We start from the raw sequence: 24,285 nt of genomic DNA, 5'->3' as shown, positions 1-24,285 counted from the left end.
ATTGAGAGGTAGAGAGGGAGGCGGGTTTAGAGAGAGAATATCAGGGCCTAGGTCAGGGGAGTACCACAACAATGGATAGAGTGATGGGCAGGATTGGAGTGCGGAGTTCACGGAGTGATGTGGAGTTGGAGGAGATTACAAGGGCAGGGAGGGGTGAGGTCAAAGAGGCATTCTAAAACGAAGATAAACATTTTAAAACTGAGGGCTTTCCAGACTGAAAGTCACTGCAGTTGAGTACAGGGGCGCACGTTAACAGTGAATATGCATTGACGGCAGCACCCATACCCCGAGATCCTTCACTCGTGGTTTAAAATGGACATTCTAATACATTTTGCTCCTGCTTAAATCTGGGACTTTGAGGATGATTGTAATTCCCTTACCCTGACTGAGATCACTCAATGCCCCAGACAACAAGAGAAACTCTGAGATCCTCTTGTGCTATAGATCACAGTCCTGAACTGAATGGTGCCTTCGACAACATAGCTACTGGAGAAGGTTTATTCACTTTACACTTAGATCAGTTGGGAAGTGTTGGGTATATTTGAACACGTCAAGAGAATAATACACAAATAACATACAACATGAATAAATACCAAATATATTTCTCATATTCCCATTTTTACAATGGTATGCCAGTGTATGCAGACAGAACTCTGAAGGTCACACTTCAAATGTCATGGAGTTATAGAGGTGTACAGCACAAAAAAGGCCCTTCGGCCCATTGCTTCTGTGCCCGTCAAAAATAACCACCTAACTATTCTAGTCCCATTTTCCAGCACTTGGCTCATAGCCTTGTATGCCTTAGCATTTAAATACTTCTTAAATGTTATGATGGTCACTACCTCCACCACCCACCCCCTCAGGCAGCGGGTTCCAGACTCCTACCACCCTCTGGGTGAAAAGGTTTTCCCTCACATCCCCTCTAAGCCTCCTGCCACTTACCTTGCACCTATGCTCCCTGGTCACTGATCCCTCCACCAAGGGGAAATTTTTCTTCCTGTCTACTCTATTTATGCCCCTCATAATTTTATACATCTCAATCATGCCCCCCCCCCTCAGTCCTCCCTATGCCATGTTGAAAGAATGAAGGCCACATGGCAGCACGGTGGCGCAGTGGTAAGCACTGTTGCCTCACGGCGCCGAAGTCCCAGGCTCGATCCCGACTCTGGGTCACTGTCCGTGTGGAGTTTGCACATTCTCCCCGTGTTTGCGGGGGTTTCGCTCCCATAACCCTAAAAGATGTGCAGGCTAGGTGCATTGGCCACACTAAATTGCCCCTTAACTGGAAAAAATGAATTGGGTACACTAAATTAAAAAAAACAGAATGACACACGCATGACCCCCCCCCCCCCTAAACTGATTGCCACTTCCCTTCTCCTCCATCGGTACCTCCCGAAAAACCGTGCCCAAGACCTACAGGATTACATGGTGAGGCTGCTTAGCTGTAGTAATCAAACCGAATGAACATACAAATTAGGAACAAAAGTAGGCCACTCAGCTCCTTGAGCCATGGCTCAATGGATAGTGCTCTTGTTTGAGTCAGGAGAATTAAGTCGCATTCCGGAGACTATAGGCTTACACTCCAGTGTAGTACTTCAGAGGAGCCATCTTTCAGGTGAGACATTAAACCAAGACCTCATCTGCTCTCTCAGCTGGATGTGAAAGGTGCCAAAACACTTTTCCAAGAAAGGCAGGAGAATTCTCTCAGTCGCCTGGCCAATATTTATGCCTCAGCCAACATTGCTGCTTGCTGTGCGCAAATTAGCTGCTGCGTTTCCTACACTGCGATCGCCACTGGACTTCAAAAGTACTTAATTGGCTGTGAGGTGGTTGGGGATATTCCGAGGTTGTGAAAAGTGCTGTATCAATGGAAGTCTTTATTTCTTCACCTCCTTCCAGCCATGCCAAGGCAAACACACATCCAGCGATGACCCGAGAGCCTTCTGGAGCTGCTGTCCAACTCTGGTTTGGGTTGGGTCTTGCCAGTTTGGTTGCCAGGCTTGTTCAAAATTAATGAAACGCATTGAAACATGCACAGACCACTCCAGATAGCGGCGGCCACTTTTGTCCAGTGATGTCACCACAGTGATTTGTACTGAATCAGATCCAAAATGAGAGTTGTTCTTTGAGCATGAGGGAATTCAAGAATTTTTTTATAAAAGAGGGTAACAATGTTATCATTAGAAGGTTAGATATCGGGCATGTGCTCCACACAGAAAGTGTTCTTCCTAAGTGTCCTTTGTTCTTTAAGTGAGCTGCACACATTGAAGAAGGGTAGGATACTCTTACCTCTGGAGTACGCCGCACCAGCTGCAATTGAAGTGGACCTCAGCATTGACACACGCATTACAACTCAGGTGTTGCAGACACACTGTGTGAGACAGAGAGAGAGAGAGAGAAAAGAAATGGTGGTCTGAATTCAGCCAATTATTGGAGAAAGCAGTGAGAGCGGTTCAAGAATCCCTGGAATTAATTACTGTGCCTGCAACAGTAAAAAGGAAACTACCCAAAACCAGCCTGGAATCATTAAATGACTGAGAGTTAGCGAGAAACTCCCTCCGAGACTCAAAACATCAGTTGCTTCCGCTATAGACCTTTGATGTAAAAACGTTTCATAAGTGAGGTGAAATGTTCTCCAGCTTAATGTCAGTAGAGCTTAAGCCAAACATTTTGGCTCTCCTCTGCACTTCCGTTTCATTGGCCTTGACTTCATTCCCATTCTTGGCTGTCACCTTAAGCTGAGTTTCTTTCCCAACACAATTTCTTTCACCCCAATAAGATTGTTTGTCTTCAGCTCTACCGCTTCCCCCTTGCTGCCAATACACAATCTATACTTTTACACAATCAATACTTTTACACATCGCGACGTCTGTCATCTCAAACGTTCTCCTTTGTGGCATCCACCCTCCAAATACTGCAACCTATTCAAGACCAATTGGGTTTCATGGTCTTTCCCACAGTTTCATCAATCCCTTCCTTTTGTAGCTCCACTAACTCCTTTTTGCTCCATTAAATTAATTTGGGAATTCCTTCCCTGGCGTTCATGGTTTTGACCCATCCTTCCTCACTGGTCTGAGTCAATCACAAGGCGTTGCACAGGCTGTGACACCTTTCTCCTTCCCGTCCACCATTTCTGAACATTCTTCAGCTAATATGATCTCATCCAACAAACACTCTACATAAGTCCACCCATCTCCATCTCTTTGACTCTGCTGCTGTCAGTCCCACCACCTAAGATTCGATACTGTTCAGAACCCCCCCCCCCCCCCCCACCCAACCTCACTCTGGCCTTTACGCAAGAGATATAACTATAGAGATGCCAATTACTTTCTTTCTGCATGAATTGGGTGAGTACTTGGCACTAGACCTCATTGTTGGACAAGTGTAGAAGTGTAGATGCGAGCATCTTTGCTCAGGACAACAACAGTCATAGAACATAGAACATACAGTGCAGAAGGTGGCCATTCAGCCCATCGAGTCTGCACCGACCCACTTAAGCACTCACTTCCACCCTATCTCCGTAACCCAATAACCCCTCCTAACCTTTTTTGGTCACTAAGGGCAATTTAGCATGGCCAATCCACCTAACCTGCACGTCTTTGGACTGTGGGAGGAAACCGGAGCACCCGGAGGAAACCCATGCAGACACGGGGAGAACGTGCAGACTCCGCACAGACAGTGACCCAGCAGGAACCTGGGACCCTGGCGCTGTGAAGCCACAGTGCTAATCACATGTGCTACCATGCTGCCCAAACATGTGACGTGGACAAATCATTAGCTAATGGGTGAATCATTCATGATCACATTGAATGGTGGAGCAGACTCGGTATGCCGAATGGCCTATTCCCACTCCTAGATCTTATGGGTTTATGGAATGTTGAAATGATTAGCTCAGGAGTGCTGGAAACCTCTTCATCAAATTTAGAGAAAGAAGCTAAAGAGGCCTTTTGTAGTTTTTTTAAGGTTTGTTAGTTTCTCAATATTGGGGGTGATTTCATGCCTGTTAGCCGTCAGTGAGAACATGGACACGGGTGTAAAATATTGTGAGAGTCGGGAAACGAAATTCTCGCCAGCGAGATTGCGATCCCGACTTTCCACATGCTTCGCCAATGATGCAACCCGGTTCCCCCCTTTTTAATCCATTTGAATAAATTTTAATGTAATTAATGAGCCCCCACCTCACTTAATTTAAAAAAAATAATTTTACAGTACACAATTCTTTTTTCCAATTATGGGGCAATTTAACATGGCCAACCCACCTACCCTGCACATCTTTGGGTTGTAGGGGTGAGGCCCACGCAGATGCGGGGAGAATGTGCAAACTCCACATGGACAGTGACCCAGGGCCGGGTTTGATCCCGGGTTTTGGCGCCTTGAGGCCGCAGTGCTAACCACTGCGCCACCCTGCCGCCCTGACCTCACTTAATATTCATACTTCTCTTACGTGACAACAGGCAAATGAAGGTGTTAATCAGTCAAGGGGATCCCCCGGGGGCACAAATGTAAGTGTGACCTCTGGCAAAGGGGGAAGCGGGACATGCTCAATAAGTGTCTGGCACTGCCCCTGGCACAGGTTGGCAATATTAACCTGGCAGTGCTGACTAGTGCCAGGGTACTGCCAGGGGCAAGCCCTCTGGGAGCCTAATTGTTTTCCCCCCCCATTATGTGTTGAGGGAGGGAGAGCGGCAAGACCTTTGAAAGGGGTGACTTGGCGGGGGAGTAGCCATTGAAGGGGGCAACTTGCAGGCACGGGGTGTGGGGGGGCACTGAGGGGTGGAAGTGGACATTGATGGGGTGCACCTGCATTGCGGGGGTGGGGGGGGCAGGGATATTGCCGCGATGATTGCTGGCCATTGGGGGGTGGGTGGGGAAAAGTCTCCCGTGATTGTTCCGTGGAGGGCCCCGATATCTTTGTGGTAGAGTGGGACAAGTTGCTGGGGGACATTATAATTGTCTGCTGATGGGGGTGCCCCAATCGCTGTGGAGCAGGCCTTACTGGCTCTATCAGCCTCGCTGATCCTACACCGATGGCATAAACCAGGCCCCCTGGTTTGAGCCAGAGTAGCTCAAGGTCTGGCCTGAAAACCCGACAGTGCATCTGGAGAGATACACGCCAGTTATTGCTACTAACAGATACCTTCAGAGAAAACAAGGCATATTAAAACAGGATGAAGACAACCACACCAGGGATGACACCTCATGAGTGAGACGAGGAACGACACACTGGGGTGGAGTGTGCCTGCTTCCCACCTTTCGCAACTGAGGTGCCTCAAAGAGACCAGAGACGGGGCTGGGACAAATAACCACTTTAATTGAACAGCTCTCTCACACAGAAACAAGCAGTGAAGAACAAATCTTGGGAACTCCCTTAAAAGCATAGAAATTGTGGATTGAGGAAAACGTCCAGCAAGCCACCCCCAGGTAATCTAAACTCTTATTACAGATTCTAGCCACCCATTTAATCAACAGAGACAAGGTTTGGCAAAGTTACTCCTTACAACGAAATGTAAGCCAAGTGTACTCCCTTCAATTACTTGGTAAAATCCAAAGCTCTCTTCATGCCAGATAGTCCCAACACTGAGGGAGCCCCCCCCCCCCCCCCCCCCGCCATATTGTTCACATCATTCAATTATCTCCGGCTTTGTTTATCTTTTGGACCTCTCTGACCTCTTCCTGACCTGTTCCAAAGATATCAATCATCGCTGTTTTATCTGAGAATCTGTTCAACTTTCCTAAAACACCAACAATAAATCTTTCCACTCTCAAATGGTTTCATTCAAAGTGGTTGATTTAATGTGCATTTGTTGCGATCGCAGGATACCAATTGTAGAAACGCTCCACAAGTGTGTCCAACTGACAAGGCTGATGAGAGGTCAGCAGAATCCAAGTCTGGGGCTGTCACAGCGAAACTGATACCCAGCCTGATCAGGCCTACATGAAAGTAGCCTGAAGCACCTAGGAGGTACATTGGAGATATTCCAGCACCGGTGCAGAAAGGAACCCTCGGTTGATTGCTCGTGATGGTAGATTGAGCTCGGAGGAAAGTTGAGAAAAACTCATTGGGTTTGAACATCTTAACAAGTGGCAGCTACGTTGGAATGAGAAAGTGAGCCAGACCCTGCCCCAACTATTATTCAACCACAATTTGAAATTCTGAATGATGATCGAGGGACATATGGGGAATGGTTCCTAGGCTACGCCAGAAATTCTCCTTGTTGACTCTTGAGAGCCACAGAGGAATTGCAACACTGGAAAATCTCTGAGCTTTTTAGAGGCCCAATATCTTCACCAGAGTCAGGCATTCAAGCTTGCAGGGGGGTTTGATTGCTTTCTCTAGTCAGTCCAGCTCAAAAAGAGCCAAGACGTTTGATAGGAAGGTATTCCTTCAGCCAACTTGGGTCACTGTAGGACTCGGGTCTGAGTTAGGTTAGCTCAGGTTGGTGTGGTGTGGTGGGGTGCCACTGATTCACCCACCCCAGTTAGGAATTTGGCGGTCTCCGATCTTGGGTAAGGTGAGGCCTTGTCCCTATTTGCATTACAAAGTCCCAGTCCTAAAACCTTCAGTTCAGACAGGAGATGAATGAGGGGCAATGTTACCAAATATATTGTATGACACTAAATGGGATAGCCAAGGCGAAGTCACTGCAGATAAAGTACATAGTACATAGAACATACAGTGCAGAAGGAGGCCATTCGGCCCATCGAGTCTGCACCGACCCACTTAAGTCCTCACTTCCACCCTATCCCCCTAACCCAATAACCCCTCCTAACCTTTTTTGGTCACTAAGGGCAATTTAGCATGGCCAATCCACCTAGCCTGCACGTCTCTGGACTGTGGGAGGAAACCGGAGCACCCGGAGGAAACCCACGCAGGCACGGGGAGAACGTGCAGACTCCGCACAGACAGTGACCCAGCAGGGAATCGAACCTGGGACCCTGGCGCTGTGAAGCCACAGTGCTAATCACTTGTGCTACCGTTATAAAGGGTACAAACTAATTAAAGGCAAGCTCGGGATTTAGATTTTGATATAATGATGTGAACCATGAATGGTCTCTGAGTAGTTTAGTGGAGCCAAAAGCCCTGAAGTCATTCAAGATGCTTTGGTGTGGAATTAAAAGGTATCAATGGCATGATGGGTTAGATGGGCCGAACAGCCCACCTTCATGACCCCTTGTGATATGATTGGTATTATCTCCAATAAAAGCACTAATGCATTGCACAGCTGGACAAAAGGGAGATGTTAGCATTGATTTGATAAATTATAAACCTGTTCCTTTCATAGGATGAATGTCAGGAAAGCTGCTGTCATCAATATTACCCATTCATAGAAACCTTCGTTGGGGGCGTATCACAGTGCAGCTGTTCCTCTGTCTCACTATCCAAATAGAAATTCTTTAATCCCTCACTTAGAAGCACGTGAATAGTGGGTATATAATAAATACCGTGCCACACGAATATGCCCAGGAGAAAGGATTTCCTGTCGACATGAATGCTCCTTTTGTCAAATGGGTCACACAGACCACCAGCTTCTTGGCTAGGTTTATGCTGCCCTCCCACATGTCTCAACAGACTAACGTATGCTGCCTGCCTCCTCCAATCAGCACTGAGAAAATACTGATTACAGAAGACAAACCAACACCGCGGTTAACATTTTATCGCCCCACTGTGTGTGTTTGCAGCAACGGGGAGGGGGGGGCATGTAAAATATGTCAGGTGCTAGCCCCAGCTCCTTTGCGCCCACCCTGACTAAATCCCCATAATACAGGGGGTGGAGGGGAGCGGGGAGGGGTTGGTGGTAAGGCGTCTGTTAGACCACCCGTCCTTAAGCCTATTGAGACCCATAACTATCCAATCAAATTGAGGGCCTCAATCTACTGCCATATAAAGTTGGTCAGGGCTAAGAGGGCCAAAGTGCAAAGGCTGTTTTTAAAACTGCTTTTCTGAAAAGGCAGGAAGTGGGGGGCACATCCATCGGAAGGGGGGGTGGGAGGGCGTGGTTGTTGGTGCCCTGTGTGCATTGGGGTACTCCCCCCACCCCCACACCCACCACTCCAAAATGTCACCCCATCGCACTGCCCCACCCTGCCAGAACTCCAAATCTCCATCGTGCCTCCATTCCAGGGTGCCCGATCCCCTTCGGTCATAAAACCCCAAGACCTGGCTCACTCCAGTGGCCATCGCTCATCTCCGTGGCGATGCTTACAGTCTGGGCAGCTCCCACTGCTGAGTTCTGGTGCTGCTGTGACTGCTGGAACTGATGGCCAAACAGATCGGCCGGAGGCTGCAGAGGGCTGGATACCCGGCACACTGAGCGGCGCAAGTCTGACCCTCAGCCTGTTCATGTCGTCCCTCGTGGGAAACAGCCTGAAATTGACAATAGGAGGCTTACCACCTCATTCATACTGGCAATGTGGACAGTGTCATTTTTAAAGGGACCTCCTGCCAGGTTTCCAAAGACTTCTTACACTTTGTGTTTGGGTGACAGCCACTGAGCCATTCACATATCATCTGGATACATCTCTTGTTTCTTTATTTTGCCATTACCACTCCTTTCTCTGCCATGAAAACTTTTTCCATTTAATCTCTCCTGCCCTCAGTCCTATCCCATTGTTCTTCCTCCTCCCTGCTCCCTCCCAATTTCACTTGCTCCAAACTATCACATTCCTCAGTTCTGCTGAAGGGTCTTTGATCTGAAACGTTGACTCTGTTTTTCCCTCTCCCCACAGATGCTGCCTGGCCTGCTGAGTATTTCCAGTATTTTCTGGGGGGTGTTTCCGGATCATCAGCATCCGCGACATTTCGCTTTTGCCCAAAGCACCAGCAAATTTTAAATGAGAAATTTGGTTGGATTTATCTCCAGGTACAAGAGTTGAATGGACAATGTGCTGAACAACTGTGCCATCTAGTGCTCACTTTGGTGACCTTGTTCCCTCCTTAAGGTGTCTTCAACTTTACAACATTCGAGTTACAACACCCTGTTATGAATTTACAACATCGGTTTTGACTTTACGACATCATGCCATCGAACAAATTGGTACGTTCATACGGGGGCATCGACATTTTGCGCCGCCCATTCTCCCTGACGCAGGGCACTCAGTTGTTCTTCCGATGTGTTTTTACTCAGTGAATCTTTATGTGTCTGAGCTTTTCCTGAAAATTTATATTGTATCATATTAATTTATTGCTATATCACTGTTTAATGGTTGAGCGAGTACAACGTTTGGATAATTTTGGTGAAACAGGGTATCTGGCCTTGGTTCAGGAACCAATCCCCGATTGATTGTGTTGTTCATTTGGGAAAATTGGTTCCAACATGCAATGTTTTGACATAAGACGCATTTTTCAGGAACAATAGCGTCATAGGTGCGAGGGCTGCCTGTATTAGTACTGTGTCAGCTAGTGAATGCAACAAGAATGCACCATTCGATCAGGAATTTGACAGAACAAGGATCTCTCCCAGCGGGGAGGTCAGTCATGATGGAAGGGTGAACAGGAGGCCCCACCATCCCTCAAAGTGTTCATACGTAAAGCTCAACCTCTGTAAAAAATCACAACTTACTGGAAACGGGGGTGAACTCTAAGGCTGAGGTGTTGCTGATCTTTGCCATGTCTATTTCCACCCTGTGATATTCATAAATCATTCGGCTTTGACCATCTGCAAAGAGAAACACAGTTTAATATTATACAAGAAATAGGCTGGTCAATGGGATGAGATTCCAATCAGAACCTCATACTCAGGTATCCACTAATGCGTGCACAACCATCTTGAGCCCAAGAGATTTGAGTCTGCAATTTAAACCTAATAATATTTTAGTCGACATCTAAAGCATCTAATCAGTTTCCAGTATTTGATATTTGACGCATAAACAATTAAAAATCTTCAAATAGATTTTAGCTGGAGGTCACTCCCAGATATTGTTTTTGATTGACAAACGTGAATGTACTCCGAAACTCTGAAACACCTCACTGAGTTCTCTGGCAACTTAACCTTTCTACTCATTGTACATTTTATGGTAATGACGGTTTACAAAAAAATCTTTCTCATTGTCGAGTGTACTTAACCATAAAATATTTCAAAGCAAGTCTCCATCTAACTTCATGGCGCTAATTTCAAAATTGCGTTAATTACTTTAAAAATAGCATGGATTTCGATGTTAAAAAATATCCCAATGGTGCTATTTTGACGAAGAGCAGGGATGTATTTCCAGTGTCCTGGTCAATGTTCATCACTGAACCATCGTCACGAAAATAGAATATCTGGTCAAAGTCACATTTTTTTTTGTGGGAACTTGCTGTGTATAAATTGACTGCCACACTTCCTACATTATTCCAGGACCTCCTGATATTGTGAAAGGCACTATTATCGAACATACGACTAGGCCAGAAGGCCACTCGGCCCCTCGAGCCTGCTCCGCCATTTAATAAGATCATGGATGGCCTGATTATATCCCCGGTAACCTTTCACTCCCTGTTTATCCTGAATCGATTAACCTCTGCTTTAAAAATATTCAGAATCTGTCTCAATCACCGGTTGAAGAAGAGAATTCCAATGACTCACGGCCCTCAAACAAAAACTTTCTCCTCATCACTGTCTTCAATGGGCGACCCCTTATTATTAAACAGTGACCCCTCTAATTCTAGATTCTCCCACAAGAGGAAACATCCTCTCCACATCCACCCTGTCAAGTCCCCTTAAATTCTTACCTGTTTCAATCAAGTCGCCTCTTGCTTTCCTGAACTTCAGCGGTTACAAGCCTAGTCTGTCCAACCTTTCCCCATAAGACAACCTGCTCATTCCAGATATCAATCGAGTAAGCCCTTCTCTGAAGTTCTTCAAATGCATTTAGGGCAGCACGGTTCCACAGTGGTTAGCACAGCTTCAGGGTCCCAGGTTCGATTCCCGGCTTGGGTCCCTGTCTGTGCGGAGTCTGCACGTTCTCCCCGTGTCTGCGTGGGTTTCCTCCGGGTGCTCCGGTTTCCTCCCACAGTCCAAAGATGTGCAGGTTAGGTGGATTGGACACGCTAAATTGCCCTTACTGTCCATAAAAGGTTAAGAGGGGTTATGGGGATAGGGTGGAGGTATGGAGGCTTAGGTATGGTGCTCTTTCCAAGCGGTGATGCAGTCTCAATAGGCCAAATGGCCTTCTTCTACACTGTAAATTCTATGATTCTATCTTTCCTTAAATAAAGAGACTGATACTGTATAAGGAACTCCAGGTGTGGTCTCCGCAATGCCCCATATAATTGAAGCATAACCTCCTCTTCTATTCAATTCCCCTTGTAATAAACAAAGCACTGTTTTAGCTTTGCTAATTACTTACTGCAACTGCATACTAACCTTTTGTGATTCTTACACTAAGACACCCAGATCCCTCTGCATCTCCGAACTCTGCAATCTCTTATCATTTAGATAATCTGTTTCTTTTTTATTCATCCTGCCAAAATGGACAACATCACATTTTCCCATATTCCATTCGTCAGATCATTACCCTCCCACCTAACCTATCTATATCATATTGTAGCCTCCTTATGTCCTGTTCACTTACGTTCCTAACTAAGTTTGTGTCATCAACAAATTTAACAACAATCCCATCATTCATCCAAGTCATTTATATAAATTGCACTATTGTGGCCCCATCACTGATCCCTGTGGCATACTACTTGTCACATCCTGCCAATCAGAAAATGACCCATTCAACTCCAAGATATTAAAGGAAACCAACTATTTTCAAACGGCTGCAACATTCGACAAATCAAAGACATAATGATATATTCTTTTCGCTCTTATTTGGATTTGAACTTTTCTTACTTCTGAGACCTGGGTCTGTGTGTCATCGCGTCTTTTAATAATATTTTCTCGGGTTTATGAACTTACTCCTTTTGACTCAAGAAAATCTGGTTGATTGGCTCCTTGTTAAAGGCTAAATGCATTTGGATTGGAAAAGGCATTTACTGGGAAAAGAACTGGAAACAAAAGCCTTTGTTGTGACCAGCAGAAGGGGCTGAATAAAGGAAGCCAGTTCACTTTTGAGAAGAAGTTAGCAGACTGAGGTCAGTCGTGCGTCTAGAGATTTGTAAAGAATATAATTGAAGCATTCAAATTCGACTTGTGCCAAAATATTCACTGGCGTGGCTAAAATAATGATGAAAGTGATTGTTATGCCCTATGAAAATCAATACTTCATAATCACTGAAATGAACATAAGACTTGCTATGTTCTTACTGTGGAAATTAAGTGTCTGTAGAAGTAAAGCAGACAGTAATTGCCTTTGGGTTAATATACTGGTTTGTACTTAAGCTGAATTACTCAAAGTGGAAACAGAGAAATGCCAATTTTCTCCAGCCTTTCCCAGCACTACTACTAATAATAATCTTTCTTACTCTCACAAGTAGGCTTACATTAACACTGCAATGAAGTCACTGTGAAAGACCCCTAGGTGCCACACTCCGGCGCCTGCTCGGGTACACTGAGGGAGAATTTAGAAATTGCCAATTCACCTAACAAGCCCGTCTTTCGAGACTTGTGGGAGGAAACCGGAGCACCCAGAGGAAACCCACGCAGAGACGGGGGGACGTGCAGACTCCCCACAGACAGTGGCCCAAGCCGGCAATTAATCTGGGACCCTGGCATTGTGAATCAACAGTGCTAACCACTGTGCTGCCGTACTACCACCTTGTAATAAGTGAGTGCTTCCTGCACGCCATAACGGAGACTTGGAAGGTTGCTCAGCACTTCCTGAATTACCAGCCTACTGTTTCACAAAATGATCCCGATTTCATTCTAGAAATCTACTGCCTTTACAAATTCATTGTTCTGCTTCTCCGAGCAAATGAGGAAATTCAAATCTTCCATTCGAACCACTTTATTTTGGCGCCACTCCTTCTTGATCTCTATATTCTTACAGCTGCACTCTCCACCGAATACTGCTTTCAAGATTTCGTTAGGTACTCCGACCACGCTCTAGCACATTTAGCAAAGCTGGTATTTACTGTCCGTCCCTAATTTCCCTCCTTTCTCAATTTCCCTGTTCTTTGTGAAGATCCTCATATCCTGACATCTTTCACACTCAGTCAGCTTCACGTGGTAGCCAGGTCTCTGCATTGGCCAACAGACTGCACAATTGTCAAATAATCATTAAAATAAGAAAAAGTACTGGCCGCAGTCATTTGTGTTTTTACATTTTCTGCTTTTAATGTAATTGAAAGATTAAGCCTTCATCCCAAACCATCAATACAAGCTGACCTGACTCTGTACTTCAGTAATTAAGTTTCACTGCAGAAAAATAAAGCTTTGCTCTCCAAATCATTTCTTGTTTAAAACAGCCAAGAACAGATGTACATCACTAATCTTCTTGTATCAGCTGACCTCTTTCTTGCGAATGTTCTCCTTTCCAATCTTCCGTAGTATCAGTCTTGGCTCAGTAGGTAGCTCTCTCTTCAGTCAGAATGTCACGGGTTCAAGTCCCACTCCAGGGGGCTGAAGACACCAACTCAGCTGACACTTCAGAGCAGTATCGCGCGGCAGTGTTAAGAGGTGCCATGATTCCGAGGAGATGTCAAACAGAGGCACTGCCTATCCTCTTGGGTGGATGCGAAATATTTCAACAGTATTTTCCCCATTTGAGCAAAAGCAGGCATTCGGCCCTGATGCCCGATCAAATACTTATCCCTCTACCAATACCTCAGAACAGATTATCTTCTTATTATCGCACTTTGGGGACCGAGCTGTGTGCAAGTTGAATCTTGAGTGTCTGACACTCCATCAGCAATTGCACTTTAAAAGTATTTCACTGTTGGTTAAGTGCTTTGGGGCATTCTGTAGATGTGAATGTTGCTATATAAATGCAAGTCTGGGTCCCCTTATATAAGGAAAGATGTAATATCATTGGAGACAGTACAGAGGAGGTTTACTCGGATGATCCCAGTTATGGAAGATCTGCTAAATGAGGACATGTTAAACAGGTTGGGTCCGTACAGAGGGAGAATTCAGAATTCTCAGCTGGTCCGGGAATTGAACCCGCGTTGCTGGCCTTGGTTTGTGATGCAGAACAAGACCAGCAGCACGGGTTCAATTCCCCTACCAGCTGAGAATTCTGAATTCTCCCTCTGTGTACCCGAACAGGCGCCGGAATGTGGCAACTAGGGGCTTTTCACAGTAACTTCATTGCAGTGTTAATGTAAGTCTGCTTGTGACAATAAAAAGATTATTATTATTCCTTGGAGATCAGAAGAATGAGAGGTAATATGATTCAAACATATGAGATTGTTAGAGGGTTACACAGGGTAAATATTGGGGGGATGTTTCCACTCATGGGGGAGTGTAGGACCAGAGGGCAGAGGCGCAGAATAAAGGGGGTGCTCGTTTAAGACGAAATCCTTCTCTCAAAAAAATGGTGAATCTTTGTAATTCTTTACCCCAGGAAGCTGTGGAGGCTGAGACCTTGAACATTCTCAAGGATGGGATCGATACATTTTAAATCAATGGGGCAATTAATGATTACTGAGATAAGGCAGGAAAGTGGACTTAGTGAGTGTGAGATGAGCTATGATCTTATTAAATGGCGTCGCAGACTGGAAGGGCTGAATGGCCTACTCCTGTTCCCATTTCTTATGGTCTTAAGTCTTTCTTCCTGTAAAGACCCATGGATACGAATACACGGTGGTAGTTGAGCAAATAGGTTATCACCCATATATATGAGAGCTAAACATAAAAATACTTTTATTGGTAAACCTTAACTGGGAGGGTACTATGCCTGGGATACCCGATCCCCATAACCCAGCCTAACCGTTTTGGACACCAAGGGACAATTTAGCATGGCCAATCCACCTAACGTGTATATCTTTGGACTGTGGGAGGAAACCGGAGCACCCGGAGGAAACCCACGCTGAAGTTGAAATAGGAAGTGTTCCATTTGCTATCACTGACATCCCTCAGCTTGACAGGCACCAGAATTCACACACACACAAAGCAAAATGGTACAATGGAATAATCTGTTGGGAGTCTTGACAGGATTTTTTCATTTTAAAATTACCAATCGCCTTGTCAAACCTGCAACTACGCACATCCACCTCGAGCCAGATCTTAATCACATCACTCAGAGGGTTGTGAACCTTTCGAGCGGAATTCTCCGGTTTTGGGACTGCGTGCAGTAGTGGGTAGCTCTGACGGTGCCTGTCCTTCTGGTCAGAATGGCAGGATCCTGCATTTGATTCTGTGCATGGAACCTCATTAATGCACAGATGCATTCGCTTCCAAGTCACCGGGTGGGCTAACAGCTGATTCGTCGGCTCACCGTCCGCTAGCAGATCCCCGCACCTTATTGAAACACACTCATATCACTTTCTCCAGCCCACCTGTTTTCACCAGACTACGCAGGGTGTCAACAACCCAGAGTGAAAAGGTGAGCAACCTGACAAAGAAGTTTGTTCTTTTATTCAACCATCCTTCACCCGAGCCCGTCACCTGCAAAGCGTCCATGTTCCATTTGTAACTCTGCCCACTGCACCCCGAGTCTTTGTGCATCCCCATTCAGTAAACAATGTGGTAATCCCCTTCTTTGTGAGCTTTCCATACACCTTGTCGGGGTCCAGCTTCCCTCCCCTTGCTCTCCCCTCTGCCTTCTATTGTTTGTCTTCTTCATCCAACTCTTTGCCCGTTTGACTGCAATCTTGAGCCCTCACCCTTACCTTCCCTCCCTCCTTCCACAGCCCTTCTTCCTTTCACATTCCCCCCCCCCCCTTGTGTTCATCAGTCCAACCTCCCCCTCCCCAGCCTCACCTCGCACTCCACCTCGAGTCGAACTTCGGACCTCTGGGGCGAAATTCTCCCCCAACGGCGCGATGTCCGCCAACTGGCACCAAAAACGGCGCCAATCAGACGGGCATTGCGCCGGCCCAAAGGTGCGGAATGCTCCGCATCTTTGGCGGCCTAGCCCCAACATTGAGGGGCTAGGCCGACGCCGGAGGGATTTCCGCCCCGCCAGCTGGCGGAAATGGCGTTTGTTGCCCCGCCAGCTGGCGCGGAAATGCGGCGCATGCGCAGGAGCGTCAGCGGCCGCTGAAAGTTTCCCGCGCATGCGCAGTGGGGAGAGTCTCTTCCGCCTCCGCCATGGTGGAGGCCGTAGCGGAGGCGGAAGGGAAAGAGTGCCCCCACGGCACAGGCCCACCCGCGGATCGGTTGGCCCCGATCGTGGGCCAGGCCACCGTGGGGGCACCCCCCGGGGTAAGATCGCCCCGCGTCCCCCCCAGGACCCCGGAGCCCGCCCACGCTGCCTGGTCCCGCCGGTAAATACCAGCTTTGATTTACGCCGGCGGGACAGGCAATTTCTGGGCGGGACTTCAGCCCATCCGGGCCGGAGAATTGAACGGGGGGTCCCGCCAACCGGCACGGCCCGATTCCCGCCCCCGCCCAATCTCCGGTACCGGAGACTTCGGCGGGGGCGGGGGCGGGATTCACGGCGGCCAACGGCCATTCTCCGACCCGGCGGGGGGTCGGAGAATGACGCCCCTGTTGCGGTGGCTGCCTGAGTCCCCCAGCGCAGCGCTGTCCAGTTCGACAACAGTGTGTGGTACCAGCGGGGAAGGAGACCCCTGTACTCCCCAACCCCAGGCACTGTACTGATCTGAGTTGGCGACACAGGTGAATCCCTGGGCCCAGCAGCACGGTGCTCTCCACAAAGACCAACTCGGCACAGAGATGGAGGGGAGGAACCGGTCGCCCCCGGCAGAGTGGTGCACATCACATCAGGAGCAGCTCAGCACTATGGCAGGAAGGCTTTGTTGCACTCTCGTCTTGGGAACTGAGGACCGCCATGTGCACGCCACTCTTCAGCAATTGAGTTTTAGACCGATGGAGTCTCCCAATGGGGTGATGCAAGATTGAAAGGCCTGATGGGATGGTGGCAGGCAGTTGTTTTAATCAGCATTTATGAGATGCAAATGAATGATAATCTGGTCACAACCTGGCTGAAACTACACACAGGACAATGACCATGTGGAAAATACGGATGACTGCAAAAAAACATGCAACTGATGCTAGTTCCCTGGGTGTCTGTAACTCACAGGTTTTGCTGTATATTCCTATTGCATTATTAATGCACTTTGAGCAATATCCTGTCTAAGCTGGGCAGGTGAATGGTCATTCAGTAGTCTGGACTGCACTGCACAGTGCAATGAAGAGGCTGCAGAGTGAGCATTGTTACTGAGGGTAATTTGCTTTGTCACGACTTTCCATGGACATAGCAACAGAAGAACCATTAATATTCCAAGTGAAACAGTCACCATGATTCATCTTTTAGAAGTGCCTAAATTGCAGTTAGTCTTAGTCCTCGGTTTTATACCGATTGTGATGCCCCCAGCTTTCCTGTGCACAATCTTCTGCGTAAATTGTTTTTACTCTTGTGCTGTCATTCTCTAAACTCATTTTTTCTCATTGTTTACAACTACACTGTGACCCTGGAACGCATTTCTCCTCGTCTTCATCTTCAAAACCATTAGGTTTCCAAGTTTAAATCATTAGATCGCAGCTTCTTTCAATGGTTTGGAAATCTAAGCAATATTCCTTTCAATCCAATGCTGCTTAACTCAATGGACTTTGACATCATTTTATTCATCTGCTCAAAGGATACAATACAAGCACTCAGAAAGAACTGGAGGTCTTAGTTTCCACAGAAATAAAACACTGCTTGAGCTAACAGTTTCAACGATCACTTCCCATTTGTTCCAGAGAGGACACGTGTCCTTGTGAGGAGGATACATTCTCCTCTATTAGGTTAACTATATGTTGGTTGAGGGCGGCACGTTGGTGCAGTGGTTAGCACAGCTGCCTCACGGCGCTGAGGACCCGGATTCGATCTCGGCTCTGCGTCGCTGTCCCTGTGGGGCTTGCGCATTCTCCCCGTGTCTGCATGGGCCTTACCCCCACAACCCAAAGATGTGCAATGTAGGTGGATTGGCCACGCTAAATTGCCCCTTAATTCGAAAAAAGAAAAGAATTGAGTACTTTAAATTTATTTTTTAAAACTATATGTTGGCCAGTGCATGCACCTCTGGAGCATGAAGCTCAACTCGCCCTATAGCGTGCAAGGTCAGGACATTGGGCTAAATATTCACCATGCTGTGCCGTAATCACTCAGAGCGCTACATGGTCAGGGAAACAACATGCGCTTTGGATTCCTCCAAGGTGTTTCGAGCAATGCGTTATTTTTGCGATGCATTCCCTGTTGTGGTATAGGAAACCGAACATCTGCAGTTTGCCCTTGGTCGGGTTCCACCAATAGGGGAATGAGATGAAAGATGAGGTAAGCTGTTCTGGTGTTGTTGGATTGGAATAAATTCAGGAGTGCTCCCCAAAATAACTTGCTTAGTGCCGTAAGCCCAGCTGAGAGGGAGGCTTCAGGACTTCACCTGAAAGGTTAGCCCAGCTGGAGGACTGTGTTCGGCTTTGGTCAGCACTCCCCTCAACAAGGGGAGTGAAATCAGGAGGGTTTTTTTTCACATGCAGGGCAGTGGCAATTTGTAACTTACTCTCCTGAACGTCTGAGGTCTAGGAGCATGTATGCTCAGAGTGGCACATTAGTTATGTTCTTCAGCCTGAGGGATAATGCAACATGGTAGGACTAGACAATCGTGTTGTGATCTCAGTTGACGCTATAACTGGGATGATCCCAGATTTGATCCCTGGGTCAAAAGACTAACTTTTTCGAAACTCCACTCCCAAAAGAAGGCTCTTAAATCTTCTCTCATAATAATAATGTCTTCCTTTAGCGGTTTACATTCTGAAGTCTAGTCCAAGTTTTCCAAAGGACACATTTAAACAAAGTTTCTACTCCAATTTAGCAGTGATTCCAGTCCATGATTTTACACCAACCCCTTTTAGGAGTTCATTGTCTTGAACATTGTTCTTGCACAAGCTGTTCAGAATTGCTTTAATTCTCGATTCGCAGACTATATTAAAATGGCATCAAACATTTCATCTACCTCTGAAGTCTGCTATCCTACTCATGTTGTTCAGGGAAGGTAATCCGCCATCCTTACCCAGTCTGGCCTCCATATGAGTCAAGATCCACACAGATGGAGTTGACTCTTAACTGCCCCCCTCTGAAATGGCCGAGCAAGCCACTCAGTTTAAATGCAATTGGGGATAAGCAACAAATGCTGGCCCAGCCAGCAATGCCCATATCCCAAGAACGAATTAAAAAAAACTTTAAAACTGCAATTGTTTCTTTAACACAGAACACTTTGTTCACTCTTCTTTGAATTCTTCTGAATAATACCTTGGTCTCTGTTCTCTTAACGTCAGATGTCTTAATGTTCTTTCAGTCTCACGTTCCTGGTTATCTAGATTCTATCTTGTTCCTTAGGAAGCTTGCATCTTTGCAACTCCCTTGTCCTGCCAGTGTCTCCTGGCAGAGTTGACAGCTGTTCAATCCCCAGTGTCCTGTCTCCAACTGCTCTGGCTTCCAGTTAAAACTGAGAACAAAGGAAAGCCCTTTTCCCTGAAAAGTGGCCTCCTGTTGCTAATGACTTACTTCTATTTGCTCTTCATACTGTAAGCCACTCTAAGCACAATAGAGACATAGTTGGAACTGAACCAATCCCCACTCATGCAAACGCCTTTGTCCAGCAGGAATCTAACTATAGGTTTTCCCCTCCCTGGCACAGAAATATTAAATTAAATCCACTTAAAGCTATACCTTATTTCTAATATTTACCAATGCAAATATAAATCCCGTAACATTTCCTTTATTTTCTAACAGTTGTGTCATACCATTGTTGTAATAATTACACCTCTTTTGCATATGAATCAAGGCTTTAATCGGCCTGGAATATGAAGCTGATTTTTTGGGTCCCCCATTTAGTTTTGTTCCTTACTTTCCTAAAGATGCTCACTTAAGATGGGAATAAGGCGCAATCACTAACAATCATCCTCTGGATCCTTACTGAAGTGAGCGTTCTCTATGTATCAGGTTATTTGACTATAGAGATCAATAGAATGAAGTCTGATCTTATTGTCACCAGCATAGCCAAAAATATTTGTGGAGCAGTAATAACCTAACCCTCCTGAAAGAAAACTCATGCAATTGGATGAATGGCATTTACATCCTGTTCAAGGGCGTGCCACGTTGACACTTGTCGGACGCTTGTTTGAGCAGAGGCCACAAGAGACAGAAACGATTGCTGATTTTACTTTTAATCATTGCATTTAAACTTGGTGCTCTACCTGATCCACATGAACTTCAAAGGTTCAAGAAGGCAGCTTGAAAACACCTACTCAAGGGCAATTAGGGGTGGGCGATGAATAATTTTAAAAAAGCCAAAATATCCCAAGCCTTTCTCAGGAGCATTGCCGTCCAAAATCGTACAGTAAGTAAGGCACAAAATTATATATTAGAACAGGTGAGGGAGGGAGGTGGGAGTGTCTAGGCGTGGAATTACAAAGCTCAGGGCCGAGGTAGTGTGGTAAACCACTGTGTTCTTATATTAAGGGTTGTACGGTAGAACCTGCACTACAGGTTCACCTGGGCCCCTGCATGCTAGCTCCGCCCAGGAGCCGGGTTATAAATATGCGTGGCCTTCAGCTCGCAGCCATTTCGTCAGCTGCTGTGGGAGGCCACACTTCAGATACTAATAAAGCCTCAGTTTCAATTCAACTTCGTCTCCAGCCAAATTGATCGTGCCCCAGGTAGCTAAAAGCACTGTCAGAAATGGCGGAGTGATTAAAATTGGGGTGGCGCAGAGGCCGAATTTGGAAGAGTACAAATCTCAGTGTTGGACTGGAGGAAGACACAGAAATAGTGAGAGGTGAGGCCATGCAGGCATCTGAAAACAGGGCATGGAAGACTCTGTACTGTTGCTACAGTCAACACAACTAAGAAACAAAGTCAGTCGAAGCCAGCAGTCAAATCTGATTCATGTGGCCCAGTTCCACATTGACAGTGCCAGATCGAGTTGACAGAGTCGCCAGTTGGCTGACATCTAAGTCGAGTCAAACTGAATCACCCAAAGTAAACTCTGGGTGAGTCGGCTGGGGGAAAGGTCACAGACAGCCAAAGGGAGGCAGAGGAGACAATCAGCTGACAGGCTCCCATCGCAGGACCGCAGTCATTTTCAAAATGGAGTGGGTCGTGTGAGGGGTGCGATGTTCAGCTGCCCCACTCTGATCTGAAAAATGGAGTGTTAGTAGAGGAAATGGGTGGGGGGCTGTGAGGGGTGGGGGGGGGGGGGGGGGATTGTGGGGAGGCCCACACGATGAAACTTTCAGGCGAGTCTCTAAATTTAGTCTTGGTTATTTTGCGTGGGGCTGTTTAAATGTTCTGTGCTGCTGTGGGGCACAATCACAACACTGTTGCACCTGTTGGTGAGCTGCCCAATCAGTGATCTTTAACACGAGCCAAGGACAGCTCAGCAAAAAGGTTTTTTTTCTAATTTTGTTCCATTGCAGATAGAACATACAGTGCAGAAGGAGGCCATTCGGCCCATCGAGTCTGCACCGACCCTCGGCCCATCGAGTCTGCACCGACCCACTTAAGTCCTCACTTCCACCCCATCCCTGTAACCCAATAATCTCTCCTAACCTTTTTGGTCACTAAGGGCAATTCATCATGGCCAAACCATCTAACCTGCACATCTTTGGACTGTGGGGGGGAAACCGGAGCACCCGGAGGAAACCCACGCAGACACGGGGAGAATGTGCAGACTCTGCACGGACAGTGACCCAATGGGGAATCGAACTTGGGACCCTGGCACTGTGAAGCCACAGTGCTAACCACTGTGCTACCGTGCTGTCCATCGCAGTGCCCCTCTCTTGTCTAATCCTAATGGTTCGATCAGCTCTCTTTTCTTTTTTTTAATTTTAAAAATAAATTCGGAGTACCCAATTATTTTTTTTTTCCAATTAAGGGGCAATTTAGCGTGGCCAATCCACCTACCCTGCACATCTTTGAGTTGTGGGGGTGAAACCCACGCAGACACGGGGAGAATGTGCAAACTCCACACGGACAGTGACCCAGGGCCGGGATTCGAACCCGGGTCTTCAGCGGCATAGGCAGTGCTAACCACTGTGCCGCATTCCGCCCATAGATCCACTCTCTTTTCTAATATGTTGTGAATGTGTCTAGAATTAGATATAGACCAGGGTTTTGCGAATGGCAGGGTTTCCCAGTGCACTACCCAAAGAGTCGGTGGGGAACGTATTGTTGCCGATATTGCCTGCCCTGCATTGCTCCAAGGAGTGTTAATTGGCTTGAGATGGGACGTGTGCCCCTCATTGGGGTGGATGTGCCGCCTCAGAGAGCTGCTGACCAATCTGATTGGGCGGCAACTTTCTAGTCCCAGCAGCGCCAGAAGCTCCAATGGCCAGGGCTGAGACCACACACAGTCTCGGGGCCAGGACCAGGTAAGTGTGGGGGTCTCAGAGCAGGAGGTGAAGCTTCGGGGGGGGAGGGGGGGGGGGCAACATGACCAGCAGGGTGGGGAGAAATGGGGGTGTTGGTGGAGAGGCCAAGTGGGAGGGAACATCTGCAAAAGTAGTGGGGGTGACCTTTTGAAGTGCCTGTCTGATGTTGAAAGGAGGTCAATGATAGAGGTAACTTCTCCTTTCCCACCTGAGGCCTGAGCAAGGTCACATATTGGGCTACTGTCCTGCCCAGAATTCCTCCTGCCACCCTTAAAATTGAGGCCGGGTGGGAAATTGCCTTTGAGTGGTCATTAATTAGTTACTTAAGGGCCTCGACTGGAGCAAGGGTGTTTGTCTAGCCTATCCCTGCCAGTCCCACTGTAAAATTGTGCAGAGACCAGGACAAGTGGGAGGATAGAGGGAAGATTATATAAGGAATTATATGCCCCCCAACCCTGACCCACTATCTTCAAACCTGCTGTAGAGAGAATAAAATTCTCCCCACAAACAAAAGCTGCCAAATTTCTTTGATTTTAACGTTTTGTTCCCCATTCCTTCCCACCACGTCCGCCCGACAGCGTTTTCTGTAGCACGAGTTATCTAAGCCCAAGAGTGACCCCCTTCCAATGCTGGTCAACTTCAATCTGATCCAATCCCCTGGGTTTATGTGAGTCTGGCCCAGACTTGATTCTTCTTCCAGTTTTCCTTCCCTCATTAGACACAATCCATGGGTCACGCTGCGTCTGAAAAACAACACGTCGCGATGCAGTGTGGCCGATCAAGACCGGGAGACCCCGCTACCAGGATATACTTGGCTCGCCATGACTCATGACGTCCAACACGATCTCGTGAGACGCTGCGCTATAAATCCTGACCATTGTGGGCGGGATCACTTTTTGGCAAATCTGCATATTCGAGCGAGGCAGTTAGTCTCATCCTAATGTGCAGGTTCCCGAGGTACCTGAGGCTTTGGGGTCCATCCCCTTCGCCTTGGTGACCTCGAGTGAGGGCCATTCAGCACTGGCCCCCACAAACGGGGAGCAGACGGAATGGCGCTTCTGGGGGTCTCCCAGGGGATCGGCGGCTCCAGCTGCATGCCCTTTGGGCAGGGTGGTGCCGTGGCACTGCTGGTGCCACCTGGAGCACCCTGGCAGTGCCAACTGGGTGCCAGCCTGGCACTGCCAAGGTGCTAGGGTGTCATTGCCAGCTGGCAGGGGTTCTGCCAGAGTGACAGGCTGGCATTTTGTGCATACGATCAGGCCGGGGGTGCCCTGTGTAGGTGTGTGTGGAAGGGGGGGGGGGGGGAGTGTGAGGGGGCAGCGGACCCTCCCATAGTGTGTTTGGGGTCCTAGTGCCTTGGAGATTGGTACGCCATTGAAAAATAACGTCCCGATCTCTTGCTACAGTGGGGTGTTCTGGCGAGCGGAGTTCCGCAGTGAACAAACCGGACTATGTTTGGCCTTGCTTGTGTGTTCCTCAGTGAGGCCCCTTATACAACGTGAGGAGCGACGTGTAGCCTTGTATTTCTCAGCTCTGTGAGCATCGGGGAACACGCTAAACGTGCTAAACGTGCTCGTTGTGGGACTTTTCCCCAATTGGTTGAATTGAGCCCAATGCAGTGTCAGATATGCCTCACACCAATTCCAATGTTTCTTGAAGGTGATGAGTTTCATAAGTAATCCCTTAAAACCCTAAAGTGAATAATTTTTCTGCACAAGTATTTGAGATTTAATGTTACCCGTCATTCTGATCTGGCGTGCTTTGCTCCTTGGCAACACTCACAACGTGCACCCGGTCGAAAGCAATGAAAGTCAATAAAAGCTGACTTTAATGCAGTTCAAATGTTATTGCCAAACATAAAAAATACATGTTGTGCCAAGGGATAAGG

At 47.2% G+C, this 24,285-nt stretch overlaps 1 protein-coding gene and 1 long non-coding RNA gene across 3 annotated transcripts in view; one reads left to right on the top strand and one right to left on the bottom strand.

Annotated features, from left to right (window-relative positions):
• Nucleotides 1-24,285, bottom strand: part of LOC140398602 (plexin domain-containing protein 1-like) — a 266,471-nt gene that overhangs the window by 115,842 nt on the left and 126,344 nt on the right. Inside the window, exons 8-9 of the mRNA XM_072487442.1 lie at nucleotides 9,561-9,656; nucleotides 2,290-2,371 (exon numbers count right to left, since the gene is read on the bottom strand). Coding sequence (XP_072343543.1) covers nucleotides 2,290-2,371; nucleotides 9,561-9,656 — 178 coding nt within the window. The remainder of the gene's footprint in view (nucleotides 1-2,289; nucleotides 2,372-9,560; nucleotides 9,657-24,285) is intronic.
• Nucleotides 1-24,285, top strand: part of LOC140398603 (uncharacterized) — a 220,733-nt gene that overhangs the window by 158,851 nt on the left and 37,597 nt on the right. The gene's annotated exons all lie outside the window — the stretch shown is intronic.

Source organism: Scyliorhinus torazame, chromosome 21 (assembly GCF_047496885.1).
Source record: "Scyliorhinus torazame isolate Kashiwa2021f chromosome 21, sScyTor2.1, whole genome shotgun sequence".
Taxonomy (NCBI): domain Eukaryota; kingdom Metazoa; phylum Chordata; class Chondrichthyes; order Carcharhiniformes; family Scyliorhinidae; genus Scyliorhinus; species Scyliorhinus torazame.
The sequence above is the reverse complement of the archived record's forward strand: the minus strand, read 5'-3'. Positions and strand labels throughout refer to the sequence as shown.